Below are 16804 nucleotides of genomic sequence, written 5' to 3'. Positions count from 1 at the left end.
AAAGAAAGAAAGAAAGAAAGAAAGAAAGAAAGGAAAGAAAGAAAGAAAGAAAGAAAGAAAGAAAAGAAAGAAAGAAAGAAAGAAAGAAAGAAAGAAAGAAAGAAAGAAAGAAAGAAAGAAAGAAAGAAAGAAAGAAAGAAAGAAAGAAAGAAAGAAAGAAAGAAAGAAAGAAAGAAAGAAAGAAAGAAAGAAAGAAAGAAAGAAAGAAAGAAAGAAAGAAAGAAAGAAAGAAAGAAAGAAAGAAAGAAAGAAAGAAAGAAAGAAAGAATGAATCCCGTTGATGACGTTTTTGTGTAACAAACATGGCGGATCTGAGAGCGAGATGGATTTATAGTTGAAAAGGTGGAGTTGAATTGGTATTTTTTTTATCGTTATCGGGATAAATGCCAGAAATTATCGTGATACATTTTTTAGTCCATACCGCCCATCCCTAATTCTCATATACTCCCACCAGCCTAAAGTGCTTCATCAGGTCTATTTCATAACAAAAAATGATGGCTGGTGCTCCAACCTCCATCCACTTGCGTCGTTGGGTTAAATGTGCATCAAGAATGTGGGTTGGAGTGTAAAGTTGAGGTGGTGATGCTGCAGCTACCTTCTGCGCAATACGCGGCCAGCTCTGATTTAGAGGAGCTTTAGAGGCTTACGGTCTGGCCATAGCTGTGTTTAAGGTGTCAGTTAACACAATTTAAACATGCCAGCCAATCATTAACAAGTATTTTTCCATGACCTCAGAATGATGAACGCCACTCGAACTGTTACCAAGTCGGCTGCCAGAAATGAATTCCTGAGGAGGGAGAGACTAATAAAAGGTTAAAGATGAAGTCTGTATACTTTTAAAAGGCTCATCTCTTGATACAAAAGATGGACCGATAAAAGGAGAAAGGGGAAAGAAGCCTCGCGACGGACGGAAAGAAAGCATCTGGAAAAACAATGTCCGAGAGAAAGATCCCCCTTTTCCTGGCAACCGTCCACATAAGAGCAGAGGCACACTTTACTCCATTTCAACGGAAGGCTGGGAGTACTGAAACGTAGGATATTATACTGTCCAGGACGACATCCAGCCTGAGAGTTTCATTCCAGTGTGAGCTAATAAATGTGTCCTTGTATGACAGGCCAGACATTCCTCCACGTCTTTAAAAAGCCCCGTTAGAAGAAAGAGCCCCGATGAGTCACGGCTGCCAAGAGACCACCGTTCGTGTTCAGCGGCGTCACTCGCAGCTCCGTCCGTGTTCGATGCTCCCTCATCCCGGATCGCATCGAACGGGAGAATGGATCGATCCAGTTTGAGATTTATATCTGCACCAATACAACTTTTTTTTAGCTAAATGCAAATAAAAGATGAGCGTTTGCTTGAGAGATCTGTGGCTCAGGAGCTGCTTCCAGAGCATTTTTACAGCAACTTCAAACCGGGACAAAAGGAACGTTTGCAAACCACATTTAAAATATACACAGTGCAATTCAACTTCATCTGATATTTATTACTTCTAGGAAGTTTTGTCTTGCTATTGCAGTCTCCCATCCCTACTGGCAAAAACAACCCAAAACAAGACAAGAATATCTGTAGGAGAAGATCCAATTCAGCTGTGGGAGAAATCAGGGCAAGTTGGGAAGAGAGCTATTTAGATCTAAAGCCCCTCTGGGGGGTGTCGCATGGACATGACTGATCCAGCCCCCACACTGGAGGGTCAACTAGCTGCTATGCACATTAGTTATACTGTAAAGAAGCAGATTTTATCTTTCTTTCTGGCTTTGACCAAGACATTTTGTCAAATTATCCACTTGAAGTAAAAGAAGACTTCATGAACCGTTTGGAGCAACAAAAACGTGCGGCGACATCTCCACACGACTAATCTTATATTGTTGCAAAGGTGAGCAGGCTGAACCTGGATTACATCAGGAGCCACTGCTGTGTTTTTGATTACCGGTACTCAAAATGCACTTGCGTGTCATTGAGGCCACGTTTACACGTAGCCGGGTATTTACAAAAACGGATATTTTCCCCTCTACGTTTTCAAAAATATCCTCGTTCACACGGACCCGCATGAAAACGCTGTTAACGTCATGCCAGCCAATCAGAATCCTGAAAAAAACATCAACAAATGACACGTGTAACTTCCAGTTAAGGCTGATTTATGGTTCCGCGTTACACCAACGCACGCACACCGTACGGCGCGCATCGCCGCGTACCCTAACGCCGTAGGCTCTGCGTCGATTTAATGCGGGACCATAATTCAGGCTTTACTTCCAAGACGGAACGAGAGTCTTTCGTTTGGAGTGACAGAGAAGTGGAGTTACTTTTAAGTGTGACTTTAGAATATAAAACAGGTAAAATACAAGAAAATATTGACGGTGGCCAAACTAATTGTAAACACAGGTCGCTCACATGACGCTGGTTAGTTTCTGGTGCATAATGTGACGTTCTGAAGCTTAAATTTCCGTTTTCCTCCGTTTTCCTCCGTTTTCCTCCGTTTAGACGCAAACGTGAAAACTGAGTTTTTGAAAATCTCCACTTTGGCCGGAGTTTTCAGAAATGATCGTTTTTGGGGTCTTTGAGCTGCGTTTTCGTGTAAACGAACGGCCAAAACGCATGAAAACGCCTCCGTTTTTGCTCCGTGTAAACGGGGCCCGAGTCGAATGTTAATAAGAGATGGAAATGTCTCAATTTGAAAATGTCAAAAATTGACAGACATGTAAAAAAACTAAACAAAGCAGATGTTTTAATTCTATTCAACTTCATTCTTTGGGTATTACGACCCAGAGCCTCAACAAAACACATGAAGCAGCAGATCAGAACGTACTGAGAGGATTATTCCTTTCCTTTACACTTTATATTTTAGTCAAATCTAAATTAAGATTAAACCAAACCAGGTTCAAGTTTGGTCCAACACCTAATGCTTAAGTTTCAGCACAATATTAATGTTTTTTTTGTTGTTTTTTAAAAATAAAAATGTGCTGCGTTGAGACAACTTCCAGAGCGCTAAAGGCCGGGCTCACTGTCAGACACCTCCGTCCACACACCCGCTCGTCTTTTACAGCATCACAAATGATAAACATAAACAAGGGGGAGTTGTTGAGCGTGCTCAGGGGGATAAACTTGACATACAAAAGGTGGCCGTGATGAAAGAAATGCACAAGCAGCCGGGTTGAAGACGAACAAACAAAAACTGACTGCCGGGAGGAAGCAGCTCTTTGCTGAGGTCGAGTCTCCGGACCAACACGGACATTTATCCTCGACAGCAAAAGCACTGTCAGTTTGTCCAGGAGCACGTGCTACCAGTTACACTGAGACCCTCTTTCATGCACGTACGCTCACTTCAGACACAGATGTGGACCAACAGAGGCCATGAACTGTGGCTTGAACCCCACTTTCCAATCCATGCTCCTCTGGCTCTGCCACCCTGCCAACACTCGGCTCCCGTTCACTGCAGAGCAGCGTCAACGATCCCGCGTGAGTGGAAGCTCAGCAATCCTTTCATTTTTCTTACACATCAACTTCTGAATCAGGATTTTCTTGACAAACGAGCCAACCTGCTACAACAATTAAATTACAGATAGATAAAAGTCATTTGCTACCTGCTTACACTCCTGCAGGGTCACGGGGCTCTGCTGGAGGCCAAAGGCAGGCAGACAGCCACACACGCGCCTACAGGCAGGTGGGAGTCATCAATTAACCCGGCATACGTTCTGGGATTGTGGGAGGAAGCCGGAACACCTGGAGGAAACCCACGCGAGCACAAGGAGAACCCACTAATTCCACGATGGGACGGCGCCAGCGTGGAGAAAGTAGCTCAGATTTGTGTCGGTGAGGCTGAAAGCTCTCATGTATAAAAGGCATCCCTCCTCTGCTGCGGTGAAAAGACGAACAGGGAAGGGAAAGAATGTCTCATGTGAAAACAAACTGATGACAGAGCGCACCCCGTCACACACACTCAGTGACACGCAAAAATGCACGCTCAGGCACATAAACAAAAGCTGAGAGAGGTGGAAGGGAAACCCTCGCCTCGACAGAGCTGATCTTTCCAGCTCATCACTGCATCCCTGAAGATATAAGTCAAATACCACTGGTCATGCACGAGCAGGGGAAGGGGGGTCCTATAAAAAAAAGATTTCCATTTTCAAGTGTGGACCTATCATGCCATTCATTCACCAATATCGTCTAACAATTATAGGCCTTTGTTGAAAAAAAAAATCGATTTTCCGATTCTAAATCGATTCTCATATTAATTCCAAAAAAATCAATTCATATGTCTAAAGATCGATTTTTTATTTATTTATTTTTTTAATTTCTATTTCTATTTTATCCCCATCATTACATTACAACTTTTGGTATTTTTTTTTTTTTTTATGCCCAGAAAATGATGTTTCGTTGGACACGAGAATAACTGGTGCCATGTTTTTGCTTTTAAATATGTTTAAAGGTATGAAAACATAAAAGTTTTCAGTTATAATTTCATAAATTGTCTATATTTCATTACTTTATATACTGTCTTGGGGTTACATTTGCATAAAATGCTAAAAACCAAATTCTTAAAAATTCAAAACCGAAATAGACCAAAAATGGAAAAAATTTAAACGTAACGTGAAAAAAAAAACGATTTCATACGTCTGTTTGCTGCCCTGGATCTGTTTGATAATTCTGACCCACATGATGTTTCTGAAAGCAGTTCTATCAGCATTCTGGGAGCTGATTGGTTCTTACAGCATCATTAACTGCCAATACTTGCTGTTTAATCTCAATACTAGTATTAATATGTTGCATAACTACACAGTCATATAATGCATGCAACAGCTCAAAAAAAAGTTTTAATAACACTAACCCAAATCAATATCAGAATCGAATCAAATGTTGATAATCGATTCTGAATCTTAAGAATCGGAATCGAATGGATTCTTAAGATTTGAATCAATCCCCAGCCCTAAACAATTAATAATAATTCAGCTAAATAAAATTATATGATGATCAGCAGCAGTAGCATTTTGTACAAATTACTTGTGTGTGTTGTTGTAAGGCACTTGACGAATTTCACGTAGTCAAGTGCCTTACTACAACAACAATTCTTTGCAACTGCGCAACATCTTTATATTGCCGTTAGTAATTAGTAGCCATTAGCCGCTCGCTGACAAAGAGAGGGATAGAAATGCAGCTGCCTGCTCGTCTCTCTAGGTCTCTTTGCCCAACGTTTTAGAGATCATGTGATTTTATTTAAAGTAATTTAAATTAAGTTGTGTGTGTGCGTGCGCTGGCACATGTTTCATGTGCATCGGATTTTTATTTTATTTATCAGGATATTTAATTGTGCAGACATGCCTGTAAGGAGAGGAGGTGGAGAGAGAGGAAAAAGGAGTGGAGTGAGGTGCTAAAGGCCGTGGATCCATCACCAGCTGGGTAGCAAAGAGTACAGCAGGAAGCACATGTATCAGTTATTTATGTTGTATGTATGATATGTATGTTATGATTCAGATCTGTAATGTTTTTCTGTCATTAGTTTAGTTTTGATTAGTGGGTATCCAGACTTAGTTTTGTATTTTTCCATTAGTTTCAGTATTAGTTTGTTATTATAATACGGGATATTTATCATGGGTAAAGGTTTAAGAAGTTCAGAGCAGGTATTACAATACAAAACACAACAGTGTTTTGTATTGTAATGTGACAAAGTAACAAATGTAACAAAGTTATTGTCGGAAAGTGTTAAAGTCGTGTTCCACGTGTCGCTTTTTTAAATTTCAGCACCTGCCCCTCCAAAGGTCTCTGCAGATCCCTGCCGCAGGTCTACTCCCAATACAACGATGACCATGTGGTGTTAAAACTGCAAGAAAAGTCCAAACAAAAAGCAAAAAGAGTCCGACCACTCATGACGGCATCGGGAAACGTCATGCAGCCTCTGTGCAAACCAGGAAACACCGTGGCACCGAGGATCTTCGCTTCAGAAAACAGCCACAAAGTGGAAAACTGCCTGCTGCGTGACACTGACAGAGCTCGTCTTCAGAGCCGATCAGGGACCATGAAAGCTTCAGGAAGCTCAAGCTGTACTTTCAACAGAAGATCAGCGCCTTCTTCCTGTCCTACAATGCAAAGCAACCAAAGAGTTATGCCTGAAAATCCGACCTGTGACCTCGGTTTGCAAGAGCAAGTCCTCTCAGCCTGTTCTCTGTGTGAGACAGCGGCACATAACTCGGTGACCTCCAGGCTATCAGTCAGCTTCTCGTGTCAGTTTGACGCCCAGGCAGTTAAAAGTGCACCAAAGGCAGCAGATGAAGCGGACTGCGAGGAAGTGAGACCGTCACGCCTTTGACCGAGCGTTTGCAAAGGTCAAGGTCTAAAAATCACATAAAAATCATTAAATAAACTATTACCACTAAGCAGCATTAACATTTCACCAGTGGGGGACAGCCACACTTCATAAACACAATACATCTGCAAGACCAGTGTCAATGTATTGAACTTTGACTGATCATGTCTCAGAAATGAGAGCCCAGAAACAGAGAAGAGTACTTTAATACGCAAAAAACTGCTCTCAATGCCTCGAAAAATACAAGCTCAGTACAAGCTCCAGCCTGGAAACATCCCAAGCATCACTCACCCTGTCTTTGTCGTCGGCCACGTCACAGAGCACGTCGTCCAAGTCGAGGATTCCTCCATCGCCGTGCTCCAATCGGTGGACCTGCAGCCAGTAACTGGCATCCTGGGAATAAAAAAAAACACAAAAGAGAGATGTTTCTTATCTTATTGCACTTCAGGCCAAAAATAGAGCAGTTTTTGATTTAAACTTTACAAAAAGGAGACTGCAAAACATGAGAGAAGGGAGGACGAGTGCTGGGAGGAAGAAAACCGAGCAAATGTACGGTGCATCAGAGTAGTGAGACATTTCATTTTGAAAGACAGCCCACATGAAAAATTAAGCACTCAATAATAATAATTTCATAAGTAGCCGCCCCGGGGGAGGGAGGAGAAAGAGAAAAAAAAAAGAGGAGACATGAACCGTAAGCTTGCATGGGTTTACCTTTTAAAAACTCTGACCAGGCGTTTAAACATGACATTTATCACCGCTGAGTGCTCTAATGTTTACAGGCTGCCGGGCATCCCACCCACTTCTACCGTCAAATCTAGCCCAATTTTCATTCCAAATGTTTTGACATGAAAAACACAAAAAGGTCACAACAGATCAGCAGAAGTGGAAATAAAAGCAAAGATAAAAGTGATGTAAAAAAAAAGAAAAGACAGCCAATTATCTGTATTTATACGTTACATGAAAGCAGTTAAAAGTGCTCTACATGGGCCGCTCAAGTAAATGTCACAATAAAAGAGAGTGGAAAACCGTTGAAGAAGCACTTTTATCTTGAAGACATTAATAGGAAATGCGATTAAATGGGAAAATTCTTTCAAGGTTCGTAGCACACGAAATATTATTATAATAATCAAATTCTGTTGCAAGCAGCAGAAGGAACAAAGACGGATTGAGTGCAGCTCTGCACGTGTGTTTTTGATCTCATATCAATATCTTTTAACCCTTGTTTGTGGTTTCTCTACTTGTACAGTAATCTGACTACACAACTTTGATTCACCAGTTACATTTGGTTCATGCTGCGGCCCGTTACCATGACGAGTTGTTGTAGGACTGAGGTGACGGATAAAAGGGAGTCCTAGTGATGATGTTTGGGGCTGAATTCTGAACCAGTTCAAGTTTACGGAGGGATTTGTGAGTTAGGCCGAAGAGGAGGGAGTTGAAATAAAACAGCCATGAAGCGACAAGGGTGTGAAAGAGAAAAATCAGGTATTGGAGGATGAGAGGGGGGTTCATGTTACGTAGGTGGAAGTATGCAGACGGGGTAATGTTACGGCTGTGGGAGTGGAAGAATAAAGTGCCATCTAGGATGATAACCAGGCTCTTAAGCCGCGTTTATACTTGCAGTTCAGAACGCGTACGCGAGACGCAGGATACGCGTGACGTCACGTCTCGCGTATCCTGCGTATCCTGCGTACATTTGACGCGTCGACGTGCACGTTCTCAAAAAGACACTGAACGCGTACGCGACCTGCAGTTCTCGCTCTGGCCGCTAGTATCGCTGTTCCCGGTCTGATCCCGGCTGGCACGATTATGCTGCTCTCCCCTGGAGAAAGTTCCCCGTGCATATATTTATGCAATATTTAACTTCCCCCCAGGGTTTCCGTTGTCCGGTAAAATATGCCGAAGTCCGGTATTTTATAATCTCTCCGGTCAAAATACTCACTGGTGCTGCGGGACTAGAGTCCCCGGGAGTACCGCGGATGGCGAGCCCCGGCCGCCGACCCCCGGCGACCGACCCCCGGCGACCGAGCCCCGGCGACCGAGCCCCGGCGACCGACCCCCGGCGACCGACCCCCGGCGGAGGTACGCGCCGAGCCTCGGTGCCTCCCGGAGCCGGGAGGAAGCGGAGCCGGGAGCCAGGAGTCAATTGACGGGACTTATTTTATTTTAAATACTCTGTTTTTCAATAAAAATACTATTGAATGACTTGGAATCATATTAGGAACAATACATTTTTTGACCATGTTAATCTTTCTTATATATTGACATCTACTTCTCCATATGAACCTAAAATTAACTGGATTTATTGTTTCGTCATTCTTGTTGAGATGGGTGAGGAGAATGCTGGATAAATTAGTCTGGAAAGACTATCCACTTTTGATAATAAGCAATAATAATAAGATAAGATAAAATAGTCCTTTATTATTACTCCCTCAACGGGGGAACTCACGTAGCAGAAGTACACACACACACACACACACACAGGGAAGGGGGTAAAACAGTAATATAAATAAGTAATACACATTAAAAAAAGAGTAATAATAATAATAATAATGTTATGGTTTTCTTTAGCTTCCTTCTAGGCACCCAGAGCTTTACAGAGATCATTATTCATTCACACACATTCTCCCCGGTGTTAGCTCCGTTTGTAGCCGCAGCTCAGCTGCCCTGCAGACTGACGGGAGCGTGGCTGCCATATCGCGCCAAACGGCCCCTCCGACCACCACAAACATTCATACACACTCATACACATTCACACGATGTTATAATCTCCTACATCATCCAATATTGTCCTGTAAAAGTGTTCGTTTTTCTAATCTGCTACCGCTGCTGCTGCTACTACTTCTGCTACTTAATATAAGTAGCTTTTCCAACTGTTGCTCTGCTTACTGCCCCCTATCGGTCACCATCGGTATGACAGGCTCTACTCGGGTGTTACGCGACGTACGCAGTGGAGCATGAACAGACACAAAGCAGGCTACGCAGGCTACGCAGGTTACGTGCGTAGAGTATATCTCCGGCTTTAAGTGTGGGGAGGGGGGGCAGATCAAATGTCAATAATGAGAAAAAAATGTTTTGTATCAATGAGGAGAATATCTCCGTTTTTGTCACTGTTTAATTTGACGAAATTTCACAAAAACCAGGACTTTAAGGTCTGTTAGTCCATTACATCAGTATTTTCTGGCTATTCCTGTCGCCAGACCGGGGTGGCAGATGCGGTGCTTTGTGACGTCCTGATCAAACTCTTCAGATGATGTAGATCAAGGTGAAAACTACCTGTAACCAACTACCCCCCTACACAGATAATGGGGAAGTCACAGGTCGGAAAACTGTTGAAAAGAAGAGAAGGTGTAACCAACATTCACAAAGATCTGCATCTTCCAACGACAAAAAAAAAAGTTTTTATTATTCTTATTCTTTTTTTTATATATTTTAAAAACAGTGATTTTGTTCCTTGGGAGGAGTCTACTACAAACTTTTTTTTTCCCAATACATGAAGTGTGACATCACCAAAAAGAGCAATACATTTGATAAAATGAGCTGATTCATGGCCCATGTACGAGGTATTTCTGCGGACCATCAGCATTAAAACGTTCACATACAGTTTACATTCCTAAGGATTTGACTTTTATGCCAAACAGTGTTTTGTCTCATTACTTACGACACATATGCAGTTTAATCTGTTGATCTGAATTGTATTCCGATATTCTCCCATTTAAAAGCAAAACTCATGCAACATGCAGCAAATAAAAATATTTCATTTGTACTCTGTAGGTGGGGGGTAGAAATATTGATTCAGGAATGCGTTGCATTTATTTTCTCTGCAAATCAATGTCGATTCAGCAATCTTCTGAGTGGATCCAACCCCCTGGCCAGTGGCCATAACAATATGGCGACCGGAATGAGTACAGCAGTGTTAAGCCAGCCTCTTTCAACTTAGAAGCGTGTGGCTTCATTTTCGTATTCCTGTATAAACCTGGAACACAGGAAAGAGACAAAGGTAACGTGGTTCTGACATACTGAAGCAACAGGACAGATCTGCGCGACCTGTCTTCATATGCAAGGACCTGTGGCCGTAGAGTGTCATCGAAATAAATAAATACATTTTTTCCCTTAGTAATCCCACTATGGGGAAATGTATTCTCGCAATTCTAGTCAAACTATCAGCAGTGGTCTACCATTTGCACAGCACCCAGGGAGCAGTAAGGGTTAAGGGCCTTGCTCAGGGGCCCAAAGTGGTTGACCTTGGTTGAACCTGGGTTCTCCAGAGCCCTGCCCTCCTCTGTAACCACTAGGCTACCACTCCTCTCCCCTTAAAACAAGGGTTTTAAGATGGCAGACACAGCCAAACCACGATATTCCATACCAACCCGCAAACACATGACAGAAGTCGCGTACAGAGCTGTACGAAGAGAAAAAGCCACTGTTTTGTAGTTGTTGAAATCGACACAGAGGGTGGCTCTTACATGCGATGGCTGGACGTCGTGAGCAACAGACTCCTACGTAACCATTACCTCTCATTTCATTTCTAGCGAGTGGGTACGAGTGTCAAATGTTCTGCAGACTCGAGTCCTGCACAGAAGCCAAACAGGGAGCAAGATAGCGAACCTGTTGAAGGAGGTAATGAATGAACGGGGGTCAGTGGAGAAAGGCAACGCTGCAAACATGCTGCTTGCCGTCAGTCTCATCGAGTGTTTGCATGTTGGCTGCTTTGCCCACGTGCTCAATTAAGCTTCTCGGGCTGCTCTTGAAATCCATCATTTTAATGTATATGCACTGTAGTTCAGCATTAAAGCAGTGTGATGTTCTGTCACACTATGGGATGTACCATGGCTGTTCATAAGGCATGAAACTAAATAAATACAATTATCTGGTACCCTTGTGTATTTATACATGATACTGAATTGATATTGAAGCATTTCAAATTAATATAAAATCACTATTGAATCGTGAACTCTTTAACAACACCCAGCCCTCGTAGTCTGCAGAGCTTGATTTATACATCATGAACACAAACTTCACATAAGTAATCAAAAAGGATGTTCACACTTTTCTTCAAAGCTGCTCTGAAATCTTAATTTGGTACGGCTGATGTGTGATTGTGGGAACTTTTTAAGTACTGGCTCCCTATATAAAGTCGATGCAGAGGGTAGTAGCACAGGCCACATCAAAGAGTGTGTAAATTGGTGTGTGGGCCTGGACGTGTTTGAATGCGCGCGAGTGTGTCGGTGTCATTCTGTGGGGCCAAGTTCATCTGGTAAAAATAGCAGCAAATGCCTCATGACCAACCAAAGACAGGGAACCAAGTCACCTAGTAAACAAGCTAAAACCCTGACACAGATGGAAAAACAACACACACCCTCATCAGCCCTCCGTCTGCCTCAGCCTACATTTGAAAAACAGATAAAGACTAAAAAGTCATAAAACCACTTCTTTTTTTAGCCTCGCCTGCTCGCTCTGGGCCTAATTGTGATTCCCATGACACTAATCTAGAGGGCCCTCATGTAAACGCTTGCGTAACGATGAACGACAGATCTGGAGCTGGATCAGAGGAGCCATCGCCCGGTGTAGCCCTCATCTTCCCAACAGCGGAGTTGGAAGGAGGCCAATGCCAATGGGGGGAAAGCCCAGCACTATATTTTCCACAGACAAGGGGGAACGGGGGGCGCTCAGTCGCACCGTCACAGACGGCCGAACAAGAGGCCAGCAGCCACAGCTAAAAAGTGTGCCTCCTGTTAGAAAGTAATGGATTTGGTTCTTCAAGTTGCACAAATTCAGCAGGGTGCAGTTGTGTTACAGAAGGTTACACCACACGCAAACCCCAGCAAGATTTACTGGATATGCAATTTGTTTTGTTTATATCATTTACCTCGTACAAACCATGACCGTGAAGCGCCGGTTCTGAGGCTCGCAAGGTGAGATCAGCGTGACCGGGGTACCTGCCACTGAAATCTGCACTGCAATAAATTTAAGTAAAATATTTTTAAACAGATGCAATATTCAAATTGTGGTTAACTAAGGGACTAAAAACAATTAAAGATCTATACACAACAAACTCAGATGATATGATGTCCTTTGAAGAACTAGTAGCTAAATATCATCTTAATAGAAAACATTTCTTCAAGTACCTTCCGCTTAGAAATTATGTTAAAATAAATCAAAGCAATGTACTTTCTAAACCCTGTAGCACAGAACTAGAAAAAATTGTAACAAAGAATTGTCTGAGAAAGGGTGCAATATCAGAAATCTACAATTTGTTGATATCATTTTCAAGCGAGAACTCAACATATAAGCTAAGGGCCTGGAAGGAAAACATCCAAACAGATATTACCAAGGAAGAGTGGGAAGCCGCACGTGCCAACGCTCATCTGGATCCATAAATGCACGCCTTAGAATAGTACAATATAAATGGTTAATGCGGATGTATGTGACACCAATGGATTTGAATAGATATGAACCGAATATACCAGACATATGCACAAAATGTACAGAAGATAGAGGAACACTATTTCACTGCCTTTGGCAGTGTAGAATAATTATTAAATTCTGGGAAGAGATAAGAGTCATCATCGAAAAGATAATTTCCAAATCAATATCATTGGATCCTAAACTTTTCCTGCTGGGCCTTTATCCAGAGAAACATAACTTCAGTAAATATGAAAAAGCAATTATAGATTTAAGCTTGTTAAATGCCAAAAAATGTATTGCACTACTGTGGAAAAGAACCCATCGACCAAGTACCAGTCAATGGTTAAAACAAATGTTATCAACCCTACCGTTGGAAAGAATTACTTATATTCTGAAAGCCAAACAGCATGTATTTGAAGGTATATGTAAGCCCTTTATTGAATTTGTCAAGAAAACCAAAATGATCACTAACTGTGGGTATGGTGTGTACGTATATATATATATATATATATATATATATATATATATATATATATATATGTAACAGTGTTAAGAAATACTTTGATTATAGTTCAATTATGTTAAACTTGGGACACAGCCATAGCTAGTTTTATTTGATTTCAGTTTGTATTTGATGTATTTTATTTTGAAGATATTGTGTTGCATTGTGGGTAATCCTCAGTACAGCGAAATTCAATACTGAGGGTAAGATGGTCTCCTGTTTGCTCAGACACAAACAAATTAATTAAAAATATCTATGCTTCATATAAGTGACCAAATATGCACTCATGTTTTCATAATGTTACCCAGTAACATTCGTTGTGTATTGTTTTGTATGTAATTGCTTATTTTATGGTGTAGAAAAAACGTTTAGCATGTTAGCTCGTTATGCTAACGGCTGTCACATTAGAACCCACTGACATTCTGAATGCTGTGTCCAAACAGGAGATGACCACAAGTTGTACTGTGTCTGAGCTGTGGTTGTGTGTCCCACTGTTTACTCAGGTATGTTCTGTGCATATGTGCAATACTGTTTAATATTGTTTTTGCTGTTATGTCTGCAAAGTATGCAGACTTGGAGAATAGAGGTTTACCTGTAATTTTACGTTTATTTTAACAGGTAGCACTAAAGTTAACTTTGTTTCCACTTAATTAAAAAGGAGCTTTGTATTTTATTTTCCTATTTTTGTCAGACTTTGTGTTTAAACAAATAACCACTATACGATCACTATATGAGTACAGCGAAATTCAATACTGAGGGAGATGACCACAAGTTGTACTGTGTCTGAGCTGTGGTTGTGTGTCCCACTGTTTACTCAGGTGAATAAACCACACTCTTCTGCTCCAACCTGGACTTCTGTGAATCCTTGATCGAGACAGCAGGCAGGACAGATAGAGGGTGTCACATTGGTGCCGTGACCCGAGACTTCTGTTGAGCTGTGGATGCTACCGATCGATCCGGGACTGTTCTGCTGTTGCTGTTCCTCTACAGTTGATGAAGTCAGGTGGATGTTTTGTTTTGATACGGTGCAAGTGGTTAGGAACTCAGATTGAGGACAGTTTTTTGTTTTATTTTACCAGTTATCTGTGCAAGCCTTTTGAAGTTTCATTTCTATTTTATTTTGTGAGATTGTGTGCTTGACATGAGTTATTCTAAGAGGGGATTTTTTGTTACTCCTTTTGGGGTTGGTAGAGGTAGGGGCCTTATGGCTCCTGTGAATTTACAGTTCGACAGCCCTGTTCAGGGGGGTAGAGGTGTTATGTCGGGTTACCAGAGTGCATCAGAGCCCGGTACTTATGTTACCGGTGCCCCAGTCAGCCAAGGTGCGGGTTCCCCTACCCCAGCTAGCCAGACAACAGCTTCCCCTGTCACAGCCAGGCAGGGAACGGGTTCTTTTGACCCGGCTAGACAAAGTACAGATTTACTTGTCCCTACCCCTACGCCTGATGCCATTGCTGCCAGTATTGTCAGTCAGATGGGTGATGTATTAATTCAGCAGGTCAGTCAGCGTGTAGCACAGGACATTATGTCTCACCTCAGTCCGTCTGTCAATACCCCCTTACTCAATGCTGCCCCTTCACCTGCCCCTGCCAATGTGTTGACCAGTACTGCCTTGCATGGCGCTGCCCCTCCACCTAACCATACCAATGTTTCTGCGACAAATGCACTTGATGTCTCCCATTTGCAATATGTGTCCCATCGGAAGCTGAAGGAGCCGCCCTGCTTCAGAGGTGACAGCTCAGACTCCGTTTCTGTACAGGAATGGGAGGAACTCATGAGGAGTTTCATTAAAAGGTGTAATTTGCAGCCTGAGGAACAAGCAGAGGAGATCCTTGTTCACCTCAGAGGCAAAGCCAGGGATGTTGTCAGGTTTGGGACCAGGAACAGTGATATCAACATCACCCGCAACCCTGATGCTATTTATGGCCTTCTGCAGAAGCACTTTGATTCTGCCCCATGCTCGTCCCTCCCACTGGCGGACTTCTACACCACACTTCCTGAGAAGGGTGAAGGTGCGTTTGACTATTGGCTCAGGCTGAACCGTGCTGTCGACCTAGCCGCTGGACGCCTGAAGGAGCAAGGCAAGACACTAGATAGCCCTAGCACTGAAGTGACACGCATGTTCATAAAGAACTGCCCCTCCACTGAGCTGGCTTTGACCTTTAGGTCCAAGACGATAAACAAGTGGACAGTACATGAGGTTCAAGATATTCTGAACGAGTACCACTCTGAGACTGCATCAGCGGCTAGCAGGGCTCCCAAGGAGCGGTTGTCGGTGAATGCTCTTGCTACTGCTCTTCCACCTGTACTACCTGCTGAGGGGCAGAGCTCAAAGCAACCTCAAGCCACTGACCCTGATGCCTTGAACCGCCTTATCGGCATGTTGGAGAAGGTTCTACAGCAAGGGCCTGTTCCGAGTTCAACCAGGCAGTCTGGTCCACGACTCCCCAGGGTTCGCGGTTTGAACAACATGCCCTGTTCTGTCTGTCGAGATGCTGCACATTCTGCATTGACCCACTGCCGGGAACATAGACTCTGCTTCCAATGCTATTCACCTGACCACTCCAGGCGTAATTGTCCCGACAATGCATTGCCAACCTCCAGTCAGCAGTCGGGAAACTGATGGGTCCACACCTAAGGGAGGACAGTGTGGATCATGACCGTGACCCTCCCAACTGTGATGATGAAGATTTGGAATCCATGTATGACTCTCTCTGTTCTGTCACAGTCTCTGGGAAGACTGCCATACTCCAAATGACACACAGGCTTCAAAGGGCTGACAGTTTGTTCTATACCAATGTTTGTGCTGCTGGTGATGTTGTTCTGAAGGCCATGATTGACAGTGGCTCAATGTCATGTTCCTTGAGTGAGGCTGCTGTGGCGCGCCTTTTAGAACACCGCCCTGATATTAAGAGAAGTCCTGCTGATGACATTGTTGTAATTGGTGCTGGGGGCCACCATGTCACTCCCACAGCAATCTATGACTTGGAAGTGACCATCTACGGTTTCAAGCTGCTCGTCCCAACATTGGTCATTCCAGGGCAAACAGATGACATGATCGTTGGCAGCAATGCTATTAAGGTGCTTATACGTCAGATGAAGGGTTCTGATAACTATTGGAGTCTTTTGGCTGCACCAGTTGACGTTGCCAACGATGAGTGCTACCAGTTCTTGTCCTTGCTGTCCAATACTGAGAAGTGGAAGGGGGGACCCATGCCAGACAAGGTTGGCACTGTAAAGCTGAGACAGAGTGTCATGCTCGAGCCGTTGTGTGAACACCTTGTTTGGGGCAAGCTGCCTGCTTCTGCACCCATATCAGTGGGGAGTACAGTCGTTGTTGAGGCAACCCAGTCAAGATCCAGGCCCAGGAATGTGCTGGTGGGCCGTGTCATATCTCCGCTGTGGGGGGACAGGTGGGTGCCCCTGAAACTGATCAACCCTAGCACTGAGACGGTGGTACTGAAGAGGAACAGCAAGATTGCAGATGTGTCACCGTGTGTTGCGGTTGAGGAGTTGTCCCCACCTGAGAAGGTCTCTATTAATATGCAGAGTGTCACGCAGCACCCAGTGGCAACGAGGTCTCCTGAACAAGTGGAAGATGTTT

The 16804-nt window shown here is 43.3% G+C and overlaps 1 protein-coding gene across 6 annotated transcripts in view; it reads right to left on the bottom strand.

The window, feature by feature from the left end:
• LOC133452483 (partitioning defective 3 homolog) overlaps window positions 1–16804 on the bottom strand; it is a 288942-nt gene that overhangs the window by 227455 nt on the left and 44683 nt on the right. For all 6 annotated transcript variants that reach the window (XM_061731820.1, XM_061731823.1, XM_061731821.1 and 3 more), the window contains exon 2: window positions 6585–6686. In XM_061731820.1, coding sequence (XP_061587804.1) covers window positions 6585–6686 — 102 coding nt within the window. The remainder of the gene's footprint in view (window positions 1–6584; window positions 6687–16804) is intronic.

This window comes from Cololabis saira, chromosome 10, assembly GCF_033807715.1.
Source record: "Cololabis saira isolate AMF1-May2022 chromosome 10, fColSai1.1, whole genome shotgun sequence".
Taxonomy (NCBI): domain Eukaryota; kingdom Metazoa; phylum Chordata; class Actinopteri; order Beloniformes; family Belonidae; genus Cololabis; species Cololabis saira.
Note: the sequence above shows the minus strand (reverse complement) of the source record. Positions and strands in the feature narration are given on the sequence as shown.